The sequence below is a fragment of the Hyaena hyaena genome, unplaced genomic scaffold (genome assembly GCF_003009895.1).
Source record: "Hyaena hyaena isolate Hyena2069 unplaced genomic scaffold, ASM300989v1 scaffold_1007, whole genome shotgun sequence".
Lineage (NCBI taxonomy): Eukaryota > Metazoa > Chordata > Mammalia > Carnivora > Hyaenidae > Hyaena > Hyaena hyaena.
In genome coordinates, this window is record NW_024081640.1 from 423,278 (window position 1) to 443,426 (window position 20,149).

At 35.2% G+C, this 20,149-nt stretch overlaps 1 protein-coding gene across 2 annotated transcripts in view; it reads right to left on the reverse strand.

Annotated features, from left to right (window-relative positions):
• Window positions 1-20,149, reverse strand: part of PIK3C3 (phosphatidylinositol 3-kinase catalytic subunit type 3) — a 150,246-nt gene that overhangs the window by 81,511 nt on the left and 48,586 nt on the right. Inside the window, exons 6-9 of one of the 2 annotated variants that reach the window (XM_039221754.1) lie at window positions 18,735-18,830; window positions 16,080-16,151; window positions 6,142-6,246; window positions 5,340-5,432 (exon numbers count right to left, since the gene is read on the reverse strand). In XM_039221754.1, coding sequence (XP_039077685.1) covers window positions 5,340-5,432; window positions 6,142-6,246; window positions 16,080-16,151; window positions 18,735-18,830 — 366 coding nt within the window. The remainder of the gene's footprint in view (window positions 1-5,339; window positions 5,433-6,141; window positions 6,247-16,079; window positions 16,152-18,734; window positions 18,831-20,149) is intronic. The other variant, XM_039221755.1, reaches the window with a different exon arrangement.

Here is a 20,149-nt window from a genome sequence, read left to right on the forward strand (position 1 = left end):
TCATGTAAGAACAAAGACCACCCTTCTAACTTATTCCATGCATTTTATTTTTCACTTCTAAAATGTATTTCTATGTTGAATGCTGAAATAAAGCAATACTTCTTAAGTAACTACAGCGAAAACTTTTCCATTTCACAGCACATCAACAGTCTTAATAGAAATGTGCAGATATGTACTTATAAGCAAATCTTGCAGCATGCTGATATACTCAACTCAATAACTGAAACAATCTAATACCCAGATTCACAGATTTACAGATTTACTAGTAAGATTTATAGAGCATGCTGCTGCCAAGGAACTTAAGACATGGCACAAAGAATTACACAACTTTCTAATGCTGAATGTTAAAAATGTAAGCAAAGAGGTAGTAGAATGAAGGAAACAAGGAGAAGAGAAATGAGAAAGATAGAAAATGTAAGAATTTGAAGCAATAATAATACTAGTTAATTCCTGGATCTTTAAAATGCTGTACTGATGCATGTATAATTAAGGTACAGGATTCAAAAGCGTTTTAGCTTTAGAGTATCCACTGATAACTGGACAATACAGGCTTTCAAGCCAGGGTGTTTGAGGTCAAATCCTAATTCCCGGCTCCATTAATTATTAGCTAAGTCACCTCGAGCACATTATCTAACTTTAAGTGACTTATCCTATAAAGTTGCAGTAATGATTAAATAAGTTACTGAATGCAAATATTTAGAACAGTACTTTGTATATTACACATATTTGATGTTAATTATTTTATCATTTGATATTACTGTTATTCTATTTCTGATATTGGGTCCAATTTCAAATGTTAACAGTAACACATTTATTGCTATATTTTAAATAGTAGTATTTCATTAACCTCCCTTCTGATCTTAGAACCTCCTCACTGTCATCTCCTATTCTTAGAAACATTTTCACAATCAGTCCAGAGCTGAAAAAACTATTTTCATCATACATATTTCTATTTTTAATTTCTACCAACTAAGTTATTAGAAATTTCTAATTTTTTGCTAAAGGGAAACCTATTCCTCTACTCACAGGACACTTTTGACAACAAATGTGTGGTTTTCCACACCAAACATTTGCTTAATTCTCTGAGGACAACAACGAGGTATGCCAAAATCTAATTCAATTCTGAACTCCCTGGAGTTACTGAAGATTCCACAGGTTAAAGGGTCAGTCTCACAAAACTGCTTCCCATTTTTGAGACAATTACAAATTTCGGGTCCTCAGGTTGCCCAAACTTGTGTGTGACTTGTCTACAAATCAGAAGTTACCAATGACACCTTGCTCAGGCTCTGTAATTTGTTATAATAGCTCATAAAACTCAGAAAGACTTTACTTATTACTACCGGTTTATTATAAAGGATACAAAATGAGTAACCAGATGAAAAGGTACATTGTACAAGGTCTGGAAAGGTCCCAAGCAGAGGAGGTTCTGTCCCTATAGAGGTATGGGTGTGCCACTCTCCTGTCACATGGATGCATTCACCAACCCATTAGCTCTACAAACCCTGTCATTATAGGTTTTTTATGAAGGTTCCATTACATAGGCATGATTTATTAAATTATTGGCCAGCGATGACTAATGCAATTCCTAGTCCCTCTCCCAGAGGTCAAGGGGTGGGACTGAAAACTCCAACCTTCTAATCCCATTCACCTGGTTGGTTACTCTAGCAAGCAACCTCATCTTGCAAGAGTCACCTTATTAGCATAAACTCAGGTATGTCTGAGAAGGGCTTATTATGAATAACAAAAAGACACCACTCTCATCCCTACCACTCAGGAAATCCCCTGGGCTTTGGAAACTGCCAGAAACAAACCCAAGTATATATTTCTTATTATATCACAACATCACAGTTGTGCTTTAATTCTTTTGACTCAGACGTGAAAATATCTCCTCACCCTGCTCTTTCCATTTGCCCTATTTCATCATTTCAGGCACTCCAGCCTAACTCCTGGGAGTTGTCACCAAGTCATCTTACACATTCTCCTCTTCTTCCCCTGCCCTCCAAGGTCACTCTCAAAATCATAGATGAGCCTCCTAATTAGGTCTCTTTTTTCATTCTCAGATCTGCTCCAATCCATCCTGGTTCAACTTCCTTAAAACATCACTTAAGACACATTTTCTTCCTTTAGTGGTTTCTTATCACCAGTGAAATCCAACTCCCAAGCTAGAATTCAAGACTCAAACTGACTTCATCTTTTCTATTTCATAACCATTCACCCAAATTTTTCTGTCTCTGAACTTAACACTCTACCTTATTCATGCTTTTCTTCTCCATGAAAAATGATCACATAAAAAATATCATCGAAGCTTATTCAAACCTTAAGACCAATCTTTTGCTCTGTGAAACTTCCTTCATAACACAGCACACTGATTTTGTTCTACTCTACATATCGATTATAGTAACTACTTAAATGTTTAAGAGAGTAACGTTTAATCAATTTACATGCCTGTTTCTCCATTTTGATGTCTGTTTCTCCATTTTGATTGTGTACAAATATCCCTTTCGTAAAAAAATTTTAATTTATATGAAGACAGAAAAATGGTATCTTGAAGCCTAGAGTCTAAGTATGACTAGGCAACAGTGGTAACTTTGCTTGCTCAAGTGAATTCATTTCTCCTATGGCTCCTCATCAACATCTTGACAGGAAGCACAAATGTCATTGTTGTCCTGATGTTACCATCTCAGTAGCTACTTTAGGAAAAGCTTCATATAAACATTTAGTACATCACTATTACCTTCCCGTGGGACACTTCCCAAATGCTTTATTCCCCCCAAAGATAACAGAAAGGCATTAAGACAGTTATTTTCAATGAACTTTTTTATAAGAAGCCATTTGGTTCTTCAGTCATTACTGGTTTTGAGTTACCAATATCCACATTTTGGATTTCATAAAAATAAGTCACTTTCTACATAGTATGGACAACAAATTTTAAAATTCTTCCTAAATTTTACTGGTTTTGCTAGATTAGGTGATTACTGTGAACTTCAGAGGTACATCAAATCCAGAGTAGAGGGTTTTCATACAAAATACTTAAGACAGGTCATTTAGGAAAAAAACAGGTGGAAAGACCAAATTTAATTAAAAAGCAAGTAAGAAGTATAACTTTGTAAGAACTAATTTCCACCAATTTCTGAGCACTGCTTTCTCTCCAGGTAATCTTTTCAGCTTCAGGGCCCAATGACAAATAACCTAAATCAGTTTCAGAGAAACTGACACGGAAAGAATTTCTTTGTGTAAGTAAATTAAGGTACAGGGGTATAAGAGTATTTGTTTTCTACAAAACCCATTTTAAATTATTACAAGGACACAAATGTGGCTGTGTGAATAATTCCTCTGGTCACTTGAAGGCCAATATATATATATCTGGTCTACTGCAAATTGCTTCCCAAACATTAAAAAATATTGTTTTTTCTCCTCTAGTGATCATAAGAATCCTATAATGTGTCCTGAGAACTGAAGTTTCATCACCCACCTTCCGAAAACTTGAAATCAACTAGTTAAATGAAACTTGTCACATACTTTATATCACTTGAGCATTTTATTTCTTTTGCACATATCTACTAGTAATTGAATTTCAGTGGGAAGTGACTACTTGTTTAAACAAACAATTTTTCTTGCAAGCCTTTCTATCTAAGGCAGTTCTGCTCTGTAAATCTTTTCTATGCTTCTTGAACTCATACATTCTAACAGGTTTAATTCAATATCTTGCTCTGTGTTTTGGAAAACACTCTGCTACATTCAAGATGCAATTTCTGTGACCAAGGTTATTCTTCATTTAACAGAGTATCATGTACTAACTCAATCTTTTTATGAAACACAGAATCACAACCTAAGTTTTTATTGATGAATAATTCTTTTTGCAGTCATGAAGAGAATAACACTCAAAGCTATAGGAAATTTAAAATTCTTCTTTCGCTCTTGTTAAAGATGTAAAGGAGAGTTAATATTCATCTACAAAGAATTTCCCAAGGCATCAATAAAAGATAAAGAAGAAAAGCTGGAGAGTTTAAGATGAGCTGCAATTGAATTTTTACCTTTACTTTAGAAATGAAAAGAAACGCAATTGTTTAAGAAAAACAAGTTAAAGTAGCTAAAGATTGTCTCATGAGACTGTAAAACATATCCATTCATTCTCATATAATTATGTAACAGCTTACTGACAGATATTAATTTTCCTGATGTTGCTATGTTTTGTGCCCAACACATTTCAGAATCCCTGTGGAGGCATGCATGTGATTTTGCAACATTTTCTTTACAATCCACTAAATTCTCTTCTAATTCACAGATGTTACCACATCAAGAGATAGCATATGTAAGAGCTTTGTGCTTCTGGCACAGGTTCCTTAATGTCTCTAAGACTCAAGTTTCCTCATCTGTAGAACACTAACAATAATGGCAAGACTGTAGGATTGTTGTGGGATTTAAAAGATCCCTGGCATACTGTGGCTAATTAATCGACTGAGGTTATTATTCCCATATCTTAAGAGTTAGTCTCTGAACCTATGTTCTAAGAATTTACAGGCTATCTTAAAAACAAAAAGAAACTTCTAGTTCAAATGTAATCAATTCATGTAAAATATGAGAAACTAAGATTCAGACAGGTGAAATGATTTGCCAGTAGTCAAAAAGCTTCTTAGGGGCAACAGGAAGATTTAGAACCAAGTCCCCAGACTCTAATCTAGTGCTGACTACTTTATCCTAACTCTCTCCAGAAACGTGGCAACCCCATGGAACCATTAAGAAAAGCAAATGTCTGGTTCTGACCCTACCTCTATTCTGCATGCCAAGATGGATACCACTCCACGACTCAATTTATACATTTCAAATTACATTTCTCATACTCCCTTTCCAGCCACATCTCCTCCAAAATTCTATATTCCTTTTAATAACATAGTTTGCTAGCCATCCAAGTTCAAAGAGGTAAGAACAACGAAGACACAAGTTAAACATTTACTTTGCATCTACTATGTGCCAGGTACTTAGCCAGGTTATTCACCAGTATTGCCTCACCTATCAAAGACTGTTATCATCAGAAAAATGAGGAAACAAAGCTTCCAAAGCAATTTTCCTCACTTTACCTCATAAGAGTTAGTAGTGGTGCCAAACCTAAACCCAAGTCTCTCTGATTTAACCCATTCAAACCATGCATCTATGCATAATCTACACATCAACCAACTGGTATGTGTGTCTTTGTGTATACCCTCTGTAACATTTAAAAATGAACTAGTTTTTATTTTGACAAAAATATTTTATTTCCATGGCAGTTTTACCTCATCCTGTTCATTAGTAACACAGTTTGCAGAAAATATGTGATATATAAAAATATTCAAGATACTCACTTTTTCTTGATTAGTGAGATAATATCTAAACTTCCAAACAAGATCTTGTTCTTCATATGTAAGTTGCTTGGTTGGTGGATAACTCACAATAATCTACAATGAAGAACAAAAAGAAACTACTTTTGTTAAATTTATTCTTCCTATATATTTCCATTTTATTTAAAAATTTTCATTTATTTAAATATTTCTATTTATTTAAATATTTCTATATTCTGTAATATTCTATTACAGAAATAGGGAAATGTACATGAAACAGAGTAAAACTTAAGTTTGCTGTACTTCTCAGTCCAAAAAGGATATTACAAGAGTGTAGGGGGGGAAAAAGATGAAATAAGTCACACTCCACATAGAAATCAGTAACTACAGAGCTCATTTAATTCAACCAAAAATAAACTAAATCAAAATAACAATAACCCCCTTTCTTTCCAAAAGGAAAAAGGAAATAAACAATAAACACTTTCCCTGTCAAGTCAAAGCACAAAGCACATAACAGTGTTTATGTGCACACCAAGGCTTTCTCCCAGGCAATGTACCTTGGGGCCAGTTTCTAAGACCACTGTATCAAGAAAGTATGTATATCCCATATGTCACCATCTCCAGGGTTAATATATTTTCTTAAAACCACAAAATGATTAAAAAAAATAAAGTACAGAAAATGCAACATTGCTGAAATTACACAGATTTCATTAACCTGGAAAAAACATGCACTTGAATCACTTTTAAATGAAGTGGTTATCACATTAGTTGCAACTAAATTACACATTTCATTATTTTTATATACATAGTCTGTAAACTCTCTTACATTTAGTTGATCTCTTGTGGCAGCGTTAGGTTTGAGATCATGGTCAGAAGGTCCACTTCTTAAACTCCGGGCGAGCTTGTGGTGTTTGCTCTCAACTAAATTCTCCTATAAATTATTGGTAAATATTAATCAATAATGTAAACTTCATCAAAAGGAAGTTTCAATAGCCAATTAGAAATACAAAAGTAAGTGGTTGCTTACTTAAGACCATTTTATAATTAACATTTTATTCTTGTTACAGCTTTAGCCCCCAGCGTATGTTTTTCTAAGTATCACCATATTGAGGCAGGAAAACTAAATATGCCTTATGCTTCACTAGTGCCATAATGTGCGCATACCATTCCAGCTTCTTAATACATCTCATTATATCCCTCATTTTCCATATATTCAAGGCTTTCACACTCACTTAGGTATTACCTTTACTCTTAAATCTTCCCTGACAACTCAGACTAAAGCATTCCCTCTTCCTATGAGCTACAAATGGCCCTGGAACATCTGCCAGTGGTGACTGAGGGAAAGGATGGTGACCATAATGCTTGAACATATATATGCATATTTGGTGTTGACTATTTTATCTATGGCAAAAATCATTAGTTTTGAACATACTTTCTTTGCTTAAGAGGTTTTTTATTTTATTTATTTTTGCACATGTGAATTACCTGTTCATATCTTTTTCCTAATTCTCAATTGGCTTTCTGGACCTTTGATACAGGGTTTTGCCATGCAATTTTTTTAATGCAGTCAAATTTATCAATCATTTTTTTTACTGTCTCTAAATTTTGAGTCATAACATGATTACAAAGTTTTTCCCTACACTGACGATAAAGTACTAATAAGGTTTCATTTTAATACTTAAATCCCTGATCTATTTCGAGTTTTTTATTATGTATGATGTGAAGTATGGATCTGATTTTATCTTTTTCTAAATAGCTAATCATTTCCCCAACACTATGGTCCAATGATGAAATGCCACCTTTATCATACAGTAATTTGCATATGTCCTGGGATCTATTTCTGAGCTTTTTCTCTTGTCCTATCAATCTGTGTCTATCCATCTATGTACCAGTGCTAGTGCATGTACTTATAATCACATAAGTTTTATAGTGCTTTATTCTCTGACTCAGTAGTATATCAGTTGGGGTTTTTTTTTTGGTTAAAATATATTCCTCTATTTGGTAAATAATCATGACTACAAACTGAACTAAATTTTTGAGCATAGGGAATAATGAGGGTAGTCTAGTTTTGTTTTTGTTTTACCTTTTGTTTAGTGTTTGCTCACTTGCACTTTAAATTTATTTATTTATTTTTTAAATTTTTTATTTATTTCTAGGAGACAGAGAGAGAGAAAGAGACAGCGTGAGCAGGGGAGGGTCAGAGACAGAGGGAGTCACAGACTCTGAAACAGGCTCCAGGCTCTGAGCTGGCAGTCAGCACAGAGCCCGACGCGGGGCCCGAACCCACGAACCGCGAGATCATGACCTAAGCGAAAGTCGGATGCTTAATCGACTAAGCCACCCAGGCGCCCCACTTGCACTTAAATTTAAAAATTTTTTTTAAATGTTCATTTTTGAGAGAAAGAGAGACAGAGCTCAAACAAGAGAGGGGCAAAGAAAGAGGGAGATACAGAATATGAAGCAGCCTCCAGACTCTTATCTGTCAGCACAGAGCACAGGGAGCTGGAATTCACCAGTAAGATCATGACCTAAGCCAAAGCTGGACACTTAAATGACTGAGCCATCCAGGTGCCCTTGTTTTATTCTCTTTTGTATTAATTACAGCATCCACAATGTTAAAGCTATAATTTTTTTTTAAGGTTTATTTATTTTTGAGAGAGTACAAGCGGGGGAGGGGCAGAAAGAGTAGGAGACAGGGGATCCAAAGTGGACTCCATGCTGACAGCAGCAAGGCCAATGAGGAGCTAGAACCCAGGAACCACGAGATCATGACCTGGGCTGATTTTGGACACTCAACTTAGCCACTAGGTACTCTAAAGTTATAACTCTTGATGAGTATCTTCTTTAGAAAAGAATACACCAAAAACACAAACATCTCATTTACTAAACTTTTTGATGGAGTTACAGTGGTACCCATGGTCCTGGTATAAAAATTTTTTTTTTATTCTTGTCCACTTTGAGAGTAAGCATAAAGTATGGACATTCATAGTTTCAAATATCTGGAATATAAAATATAATTTCATTTTAAAATAAAAATTCAGTTTCAATTTTAGACATATTAACTCAAATTTATTATGGATGTTTGTTTCTAAAAGATTCTCAAGTGACCTTTTTTTTTCTAATTTTTTATGCTCTTTTTCTGCTATTTCTTTCTTTGATGTTGGGCCATCAGTTATTACTTCCTGCTTTAATGACCTGTATTTACCACCATCATCATGTTTTTATCTTCCAATATGCCACTTTTAATCCACTTTGGACTGAGGAAGGTAACTAATCCAAATAGAAATGTTAAAAAAAAAAAAAAAAGAATAATATGGTTCAGAGTGATGTAAAGGAGTTTTAAGTGTGAATATCATGGTATCCATTAAGCTACTAAAACTATTTTTTGTCTAAAACTTATAATTTAAAGTCATTAAGCTACTAAAAGTATTTTTTGCCTAAAACATTCTAAATTTAAAGCCTCTGTTGCAAAGTAAGAATTCTTCCTGTTTCACATCCCTGAAAGAGCTATCATCTCAAAATTTCCACTTATAAGTATTTCTTAAAATCATCCATGTCACCATGATCCTTCCTTGGGAGGAAGGCAAGATGGCAGAGAAGTAGTGAGCTCTGTACATTTCGCTCGCCCCCATCTCTCAAGCAGAGATGGCCTGAAGCCACAGGACACTGAATCGCGGGAGTCTGGAAGGAAAAGAGACAGAGTCCACTGAGAGGACAACCTCACAGGTGCATGAGAGTGGCCTGGGGAAGACAAGGACAGGCCAGGACCTGGAGACACAGAGGGAGAAGAAGGAACCCTCTTCGTGGGAAGCCACAGACAGTCGAGGGGAAGAGAAAGAGCAGCTGAAGCTGCTCACAAAACTGTCCCCAGAGAAGAGAAAAACCTTGGTTTGGGACTGAGAGTGATCCTATTTCTAGCTGTGGTGCTGACTTTTGGCTGGGTGCCCCGGTCCCAGGCAGCGCCATGGGAAACTGTTCCACTGCTTTCCTGGCTCAAGCCCTGGCAGGGAAGCACCCGGACAGTGGCCTATGGGATTATATTTTGGGTGGTATCAATAAAGTGTGCAGACTACGACCTGGAAACGAGGCACAGGCGTGGGACATAGAACATGGCCCACCTTGGCTACGCCAGCAGCACAAGGAGATCAGACCCAAAAGAGTGAGTTGCAACGCTTGGTTCAAGAAGGGACTGGGGCGCAGCCATTTTTCTCCTCACAACCACCAAGATAGGAACTCAGAGAGCGGCCTGCAGGACCACAGTGGAGGCTAACACCCACCTACGCCAAACCATGCCCACCCCGCTAGAGAGCTGCTTTTTTTTTTTTTTTTTTACCAAAACCCAGGGCAAGACCAACATGTATGCACTGCCATGATTAATTTTAGATCAATTCTTTCTATTCAGATATATTTTCCCTTGTCGCATTTGTATCCCTCTTCTCTGCTGGACTGGGCACTCTGCTCATTGGTTAGCTTAAACAATCGTATTTAATCCATTCTCTAGATGTATATTCTACATCTCCACCACTATCTTTCTATCTCTCTCTGCAGTAATCAGACTATACAGTTTCTCTGAGTAACATTACCGTCATTTCTTTCTCCTCACCTCTTACCATATTCTCCTCTTTCTCTCTCTGAATTAAGCCTCTTAGTCTCTCTGCCTGGTCACTGTCCACTTTCACTTTCTCTCTGCCCCTGTCATTTCTCTCTTTGTATATGCTCTTCAGTCAGCACTGAATACACCTTACTCTTTATTTGTAGCTGGGAATTCTCATTTTATGTTTTTAGACTCTCCTTTGTCTTTTGGGTTTCTTTTTTCTTTTCTTTTTTTTTATTTTTTTTATTTTACCCTTTCGGCTTGCTCGTTTGTTGCATTTGTCTGTGCATTTCCATGCCTTTGTTCCCTGTTTGTCCGTTTTCCTTTCCAAGAAAAGAATCTATCTCAAGAAACAAGCCAAAGTACACATGGTGGAGAGTCCCAAATACCATTACAAATAGGGAAATAAAATAACCAAAGTCTCAACAAGAGAGACCAAGAGACATCATTAAAAGAACACTTTCTAAACGAACAGGCCCTGGACAGTCAATGAGCCTTCTTTAATATAGCAGTACTCACAGCTGCAGAGTGCTTAATAAGCTTTTAAAACTGACAAGAGACAGAAAGCTAGCCAAAATGATGAAATGGAAAAACTCTCCTCTAAAGACATTCCAGGAAGAAATGACAGCTAAAGAACTGCTCAAAACAGATATAAGCAATATAACTGAACAAGAGTTTAGAACAATCGTCATAAAATTAATCACTGGTCTTGAAAAAGGCATGAAGACATCAGAGAAGCTATTGCTACAAAGACCTATGGAGCTTAAAAATAGTGATAAATTAAAAAATGCTATAAATGAGGTGCGTAACAAAATGGAGGCATCAAATGCACGGGTTGAAGAGGTAAAGAGGAGAATACGTGAATTAAAAGACACATTTATAGAAAAAGAGGAAACCGAGAAAAAGATAAAATGATTCAGGAGCACAAAACGAGAACTGAGTGATACAATCAAACAGAACAATATCTGTATCGTAGGAATTCCAAAAGAGGAGGAGAGAGGGAAAGTCACTGAAGGAGTACTTAAACAAATCATAGCTGAGAATTTCCCCAATCTGGGGAAGGAAACAGACATTGAAATCCAAGAGGCACAGAGAACTCCCCTCAGACATAACTTGAATCCATCTTCTGCCTCTCTCTCTGCCCCTCCCCCACACACTCTTTGTCTCTTAAAATAAAAGAAAGACATACAAAAAACCAATTTAAATAAAAATCATATTTAAAAAAAACCAAAACCCATCTATTTGCTGTCTACAAGAAACTCATTTTAGACTTGAGGACACCTTCAGATTGAAAGTTAGGGGATGGAGAAATATCTATCATGCTACTGGAAGTCAAAAGAAAGCTGGAGTAGTTATATTTATACCAGACAAAACTGGACTTTATTTTTTTTTTAATCCATGGAACTGTAGACTTTTTTAAAAATTTTTTATTTATTTCCGAGAGAGAGAAAGAGAGAGAGAGAGAGACATGAGTAGGGGGAGGTCAGAGAGAGAGAGGGAGATATAGAATCTGAAACAGGCTCCAGGCTCTGAGCTGTCAGCACAGAGACCAATGTGGGGCTCGAACCCATGAACCATGAGATTGTGACCTGAGCCAAAGTCGGACACTTAACCCACTGAGCCACCCAGGCACCCAAAACTGGACTTTAAAGTAAAGGCAGTAACAAGGGATTAAGAAGGGCATTATATAGTAATTACAGGGTCTATCCACCAGAAAGAGCTAACAATTATAAATGTCTACACACCGAATATGGGAGCACCCAAATACATAAAACAATCACAAACAGAAATAATCTTACTGACAAGAATGTGCTAATAGCAGGGAACTTTAATACACAACTTACAGCAATGAATAGATCAAATGAAGAGAAAATCACTAAAGAAACAATGGACTTGAATAACATGTTGGACCAGATGGATTTGACAGATATATTTAGAACTCTACATCCTGAGGTCATGGAATTCACTTTCTTCTCAAGTGTGCATGCCACATTCTCCAAGATAGATCACATACTGGGACATAAAGCAGTCCTCAATACATATAAAAGAATAGAGATCATACCATGCACACTTTCAGATCACAATGCTATGAAACTTGAAATCACCCACAGGAAAAAGTCTGGAAAACTTCCAAAAATATGGAGGTTAAAGAACACCCTTCTATGGGGTGCCTGGGTGGCTTAGTTGGTTAAGCGTCCGACTTTCGCTTAGGTCATGATCTCACGGTTCGTGGGTTTGAGTCCCGCGTCGGGCTCTGTGCTGACTGCCAGCTCAGAGCCTGGAGCCTGTTTCAGTCTGTGACCCCCTCTCTCTCTGACCCTCCCCTGCTCATGCTGTCTCTCTCTCTGTCTCCTAGAAATAAATAAAACATTTAAAAAAATAATAATAATAAAAAAAAAAAAAAGAACACCCTTCTAAAAAAAGAATGGGCCATTCAGGCAAGTAGAGAAGAAATTAAATAATATATGGAAACAAATGAAAATGAAAATACAAGAATCCAAACTTGATGGTATGTGGCAAAGGCAGTCCTAAGAGGAAAGTACATTGCACTCCAGGCCTATTTCAAGAAATTAGAAAAAGCACAAATACAAAATCTAACAGCACATCTAAAGGAACTAGAAGGAGAGCAACAAGAGTATCCCAAACCTAGTAGAAAGAGAAATAATAAAAATTAAGGCAGAAATAAACAATATAGAATTAAAAAAAAAAAACAGCTGAACAGATCAATGAAACCAAGAGTTGATTTTTTGAAAAAATAAACAATATTGATAAACCTCTAGTCAGCTTCCAGTCTTCTCAGAAAGAAAAGAGAGAGCACCCAAATAGACAAAATCATGAATGAAAATGGATTTATTACAACCAATACCTCAGATATACAAGTAATTATCAGGGAATATGAAAAATTATATGACAACAAATCGGACAATTTAGAAGAAATGAACAAATTCCTAAACACACATGCACTACCAAAATTTACATGGGAAGAGATAGAACATCTGAACAGACCCGTAACTAGTGAAGAAATTGAATCAGTTATCAAAAATCTCCCAACAGATAAGAGCCCTTGGCCAGATGTCCTTGGGAAATTCTATCAGACATTTAAAACAGAATTAATACCCATTCTTCTCAAGCTATTCCAAAAAAAAAAAAAAATTGAAGGAAAACTTCCAGACTCATTCTATAAAGCCAGCATCACTTTGATTCCCAAGCCAGACAGAGAACAGCAAAAAAAAAAAAAAGAGAACTACAGGTGAATATCCCTGATGAATACAGATGCAAAAATTCTCATCAAGATACTTCCAAATCGAATGCAATAGCACATAAAAAGAATTATCCACCATGATCAAGTGGGATTCATTCCTGGGTTACAGTGCTGGTTCAATATTAGCAAATCAATCAATGTGATACATCACATTAACAAAAGAAAAGATAAAAACCATATGATACTGTTGATAAATGCAGAAGAAGCATCTGACAAAATATAGCATCCCTTCTTAATAAAGACCCTCGAGAAAATCAGGATAGAAGGAACTTACTTAAAGATTGTAAAAGCCATCTACGAGAAGCCCTCAGCTAACATCATCCTCAATGAGGAAAAACTGAGAGCTTTCCCCCTGAGATCAGGGACACGACAGGGATGTCCACTCTCACCACTGTTATTTAACATAGTATTGGAAGTCCTAGCATCAGCCATTAGACAACAAAAGGAAATAAAAGGTATGAGAATTGGCAGAGAAGTCAAACTTTCACTTTTCGCAGAAGACATGATACTCTACATAGAAAACCCAATAGACTCCACCAGAAGCCTACTAGAACTGATCCATGAATTCAGTAAAGTTGCAGGGTACAAAAATCAACATACAGAAAGTAGCTGTATGATAATAAAAAATCATTATTTTTATACACCAATAATGAAGCAACAGAAAGAGAAATCAAGAAACTGATCCCATTCACACTGCACAAAAAACCATAAAATACCTACGAATAAACCTAACCAAAGATATAGAAGATCTGTATGATGTAAACTATAGAAAACTTCTAAAGGAAATTGAAGAAGACACAAAGAAATGGAAAAACATTCCATGCTCATGGATCAGAAGAATATATATTGTTAAAATGTCATTACTATCCAAAGCAATCTTCACATTCAATCCAATTACAATCAAAATTGCACCAGCATTCTTCTCAAAGCTAGAACAAACTATCCTAAAATTTGTATGGAGCCACAAAAGACCCCAAATAGCCAAAATAATATAGAAGAACAAAACCAAAACAGGAGGCATCACAATTCCAGACTTTAGCCTCTACTACAAAGCTGTGGTCACCAAGACAGTATTGTATTGGCCAAAAACAGACACATAGACCAATGGAATAGAATAGAGAACCCAGAATTGGACCCACAAATGTATGGCCAATTAATCTTTGACAAAGTAGGAAAGAGTATCCAATGGAAAAAAGACAGCCTCTTTAGCAGATGGTGCTGGGAGAACTAGTCAGCAATGTGCGAAAGAATGAAACTAGATCACTTTCTTACACCAATCACGAAAATAAACTCAAAATGGATGAAAGACCTGAATGTAAGACAGGAATCTATCAAAACCCTAGAGGAGAAAGCAGGAAACAACATCCTTGGCCTCAACCGCAGTAATTTCTTACTTGACACATCCCCAAAGGCAAGAGAATCAAGAGCAAAAATGAACTATTGGGACCTCATCAAGATAAAAAGCTTCTGCATGGCAAAGGAAACAATCAATAAAACTAACAGGCAACTGACGGAATGGGTAAAAATAGTTGCAAATTACATATCAGATAGAGGGCTAGTATCCAAAATTTATAAGGAACTCACCAAACTCCACACCCAAAAAACAAATAATCCAGTGAAGAAAGGGGAAGAAACATGAACAGACACTTCTCCAAAGAGGACATCCAGATGGCCAGCAGACACGTGAAATGATGCTCAGTGTCACTCATCAGCAGGAAAATGCAGACCAAAACCACACTGAGATACCACCTCATGCCGGTCAGAGTGGCTAAAATGAACAAATTAGGAGAGTCTAGATACTGGTGAGGATGTGGAGAAACAGGCACCCTCCTACACTGTTGGTGGGAATGTAAACTGGTGCAGCCCCTCTGGAAATAGGTGTGGAGGTTCCTCAAAAAATTAACACTAGAAATCCCCTATGACCCAGCAATAGCCCTGCTAGGAATTTACCCAAGGGATACAGGAGTGCTGATGCATAGGGGCACATGTACCCCAATGTTCACAGCAGCACTTTTAACAATAGCCAAATCATGGAAAGAGCCTAAATGTCCATCAACTGATGAATGGATCGAGAAGATGTGATTTATCCATACAATGGAATACTACATGGCAATGAGAAAGAAGAAAATCTGGCCATGTGTAGCAACATGGATGGACCTTGAGGGTGTTATGCTGAGTGAAATAAGTCAGGCAGAGAAAGACAGATACAATATGTTTACACATATAGGAGGATAAGGAAAAACTTAAAAAAGGACCATAAGGGAGGAGAAGGGGAAAAATAGTTGGGGAGAGGGAGGGAGGCAAACCATGAGAGACTCTTAAATGCTGAGAACAAACTGAGGACTGATGGGGGTGGGGAAAAGAAGAAGAGGGGTGATGGGCATGGATGAGGGCACTTGTTGGGATGAGCACCGGGGTTATATGGAAACCAACTAGACAATAAACTATGAAAGGAAAACAAAAACAGAAACAGATTAAACAGTTCTTGTAGCTACAACGATCTTCCATATCTTTCAACAAAATCAGTCTCCCTATAACTATCATTCATTGAGCGTACAGTTTCATCCCAGTGTAAACAAACTCCCCTCCCACAGGATGACAACCTTTCAAATACCTGTTCCCTCTGTTCTCACCTCAAGACTACATTCTCTAGCTCTTCCAATAATTCAAATAAAATGGTTCCCCAATACTACATTATCCTGACCTTATTTTTAGGTGTTGATACTGTAAAAGTTCCACTGAACTTGACTCCAGATAGCTAAAATGGACTTATGAATTACTTTCAGCTAAGGGAGTTAGTTACACTGTTTTTAAAAAAAAAAAAAAAAAAAAAAAAGTGTATCTGTGGATCCAAGTCATAATCACTGTGGAGAAAAGCACTTTCATAAGAAATTTGGCAATAACTCACCATAGACATCTGAGGGTCAGGAACCTTCACTATCTCAAAGCTTGTTAAAATTGGAGATGACTCATCACCATCCTGGGTTACAATGTAGTAAGTTAAGAAACAGGTTAAATGTAACCGGATGATAAGAAATAATACATGATAATGCACACTCCTATGTATTTTAATTCTATGTAATGAACATCATTCCTTCATTTAAAAAAAAAGAATCTTCTTTCAACTGTATTTTAAAATACATATCCATATTTTACCTGTTGTTGCTGATGAAATACTTTAGGAAAAATAAAATCTAACAATAAAAACTTGTTAATAGTTTTTAGATATATTAGATCTAGAATTAGCAAATTGTTTTTGTCAGCTATTTTTGACTGTTTATAATGATAATGGGTCAAAATTAGTATGCCCTAATTTTCCAACTTAGAACAAGAAACCACAAAGTATAATTGAAATATACTAAGTATAAATATGAATAAAATACACAAGAGATGTGTTGCATCACCTGCAAAAACTACTGAGTAGATGTTGGCAACTTTTCAAATTATCACAATTAAGTTCCATTCAAAGAAGTCAAACTTTAGGTGTGGACTTAATGTTGCTGAATTTTATACACAGCTACAGAGTCAATAGCATTGCTTCTCAGAGGGACACCCCCTCAACGCAATGCAAACTTGAATAGTAAGAAGCCATCCATCAATTCTTAAGAAATCAAGCTGTCTTATTTTGTTGGTATTATCATTTTTCAGGAGTATTGGCTTTTATTTTTATCCAAATCAGACGAGAGGTAAATCAGCATAACAAATGTTACTGCATACACAGTGGAAAAAGCTAAACTAATTAAGTCTAAAATTCATTTCCTCTTAACTGCACACCTTGCATCAAGTTCTTCTGTCAATTTCAAAATGCTAGTATTTCCTTTGTTTGATAATGTGCAACAAAACCAGGAGAGACTGAAATAGGGGAAGTACTGTGTGACTTTCCTTTAGTTCAGTAATTGAGTCTTACAGAAAACCACAAATTCCCACAGCCGTTGTTTAACAGGCTGGTTCTCAGTCACAATACCAGAAAACACATTTATCAGCCCAACTGTGACAAGTAATCTTCACTAAGGCTATCTGTCACAAAAGACAGGTGACAAGAAAGTCTATTTCCATTAGATTCAATACACAGGCCCAGCAATCTTTACACTAAGTGGAAATATGACAGGGTAGGTGGACAGGCATTAATTTATGAGCAATTTTCAAGAAGCAGTAGAAAGGGGTCAATAACCTTTTCAAAAATACTTGAAATTCTTCTAATTTTTATTCTGTTATTATTTCATCTATTATCAAAGCTGTCTTTCAAAAGATTCTTCACATCTCTTATGTTTGAAAGTACCATTTCCATTAGCATGTTTTGCAATATAAACTCCATTAGGGCAGGAAATAATGCTTTAAATTAAATTATACATAGTATAAAATGAAAAATGTGAGCTTATTAAAGTATATTGGTGACAAAATAATTTCACTCATCTGAATTTCTCATTGTTTTTAGTATAGTTTTTCTAATGAATTAATAAACAATGTTAAATAGTCTAACCTCCTAATGTCTCTTTACCAAAGATTATCATTTATAAAAGGCTGAAACAAGGTAACCTTTCCTAACCTTTTATTAAAGGGAAGGGATACAAGCTAAAGAGAAAAACATGTGTTAACTTGAAAAGTACCAGAAAAAATGACCATAAATTAACTATATAAACCTTAAAACTCCATTACAAAAACATCTTTCAAATAGTAATTTAGTTATAAAAAGATGTGTTTTCAAAGATCACTGTGACAGCTTTAATAAATAACACCAAAGCATAAATACAATTTAGAAGTATTAATACTAATAAACTACATATAACTATATACTAGAAGAAATACTATTCTATTATGCAATGTATCAAAAGTCTGTTCTCACCCCCAATGATTTATGCACCTAAGTATTTCCACAATAATACCTGGTTTATATAGTTTTGAACTACGCATGCAATTATTTCTATAGTGCTTAAATTAAGATCCTTCAACAAGCATTTAAGGCACAGATATTTTTCATCTAGCTACATATCAAACATACAGCTACTTTCTTTTGCGTAATGAGCAGACCAGAACAAATCCAGAAGTGCATACTTGTTATCACTCAGCCTGATAACATGATTTTCTTAATTCAGCATTAATTATATAAATAAATACTTATTTAGAAAGGCTTTCATGAACATACTTATGTTAGGATCACATCTACAATCCAACACATTATGCTTATTCAAATAATATACCCTTAATTTTCAACCACTTATCACTTAAAAAACTATTCTTATTTTTCAAATGAATACTAATTCTTAATAAAGCTATTGCTTGAATGTCCTACTGTTAATTTATGAAACAATTAATCAAAAAGCTTTTAATCTGTTGCATATGTATTGAATTCTGGAACCCAGAACTCTATTACATGAATGAACGGTGCTGTAATCTCGTTGTAGCTGTATGATCTGATTTGTGCATACACAGACAGCTGCTGCTGACAGCTGTCTGCTGCTATCCTGCAACCAAATAATTCATCTCAGCAGGTATAACAGTAATTTTTTTTAATGTTTTCCCTCCCCTCTACTTTAGAAACTATAAACAGTTCAAAGACAAATACCTTTTCATAATAAACAATACCATATTCCTTATCATCACACTTGACACATCGAAATTCAACCATCAAATACATGAAATTAGAGCTTCGTTTTTCACTCTAAAAAAAAAAAGATTTTTAAGAAAAATAATGATCTTCAACATTCCCTTAAAGGATCAGTAATGCATCATTATTCCCAATTCAGTAATACATGATCTATCAAGTACAAATTAAAATGTAATAAATTTTTATTGCATTATTATAAACACAGTTGTATATAGTACTGCTATTTTATTTTATACAGCACCACTGTTTTATAAAGTAGTGTCTACCATTCACCTATAACTCCCTCCTCAAAATTAATGACATTTCTGGTTTATTCTAGTTTGGAATAAAATCTTGAAGATATTTTATATATATTTCCATGAAAACTATTTTATTTCAGAAATAAAGATTTGTACTTCTAATAATTTTAAGAACTGTTTAGCCTTAAACCATATATCTAACTACAGAAATTAAGTATAACAAAAAACAAAGTATATAGTTAAAGACAGAAGCCATTTGAGCTTCAAAACCTTTACAAATTTTTCGCAATTCACAAATGATCTTAAGATAACTGGCAATCATTTATACATTTTCATCAATATACTTTAAATATACTGGGGAAATAGTTACTTTTCTCCAAAATAAAAAAATCCTGCATGTATAAATGTGTCTTTGTAAGTAAAAAGCAAACACTAGGACAATAATAAAGTGAAAATAAAATGAAGTCTAAAAGCGTGATAAGTCTTAACCCAGTTTTAAAAATGGCTTTAAATCTATATGTATAATATCATAAAGGTCCAAAGAAGTCACTTAAATTGTTCGGCTCTATGAAGCATATTATAGTCTAATTACGGTAATGGCAATGCTCTCCTATCTTTTAAAGAAGGGAAGGTGAATAGGCTGGACAAGTGGTAACACTGCTTCTTCTACTCTCAAGGGTATCTAAATTGAAGAACAGAAAAATTAAACCACTTTGATTTAACTATTTTAGGAATGTGACTCTTATAAAAATTCAAAATATAAATTTTTCTTTCAGTTTCAATATGAAAATGTATTATGAATAAATTTAGAAAAGATACCCAGTTTATTCATACTGAATGTAAGTATTGTTAAACAAAACGCTCATTTTTTAAAAATAAACAATAGTAGAATTTAACTTTTAACATTGTAAATTAAAGGTTTCTCTCTTTCAACCTGCTAAAAAACATTCACAGAATATAAAATAAGTCAGTTGTGCTCTGTGGTAACCACAGTAAATTAGGTATATCACAAAAGCTGAAATTCCTATCTCCTAATTTGATTAAAATAACTGTTCTATTATCCAGACACAGAATGTGAGGCCAAAATCCAGTATGGCAGTGCAAATATATAAAAAAGAAAATAAAATTTTGTTC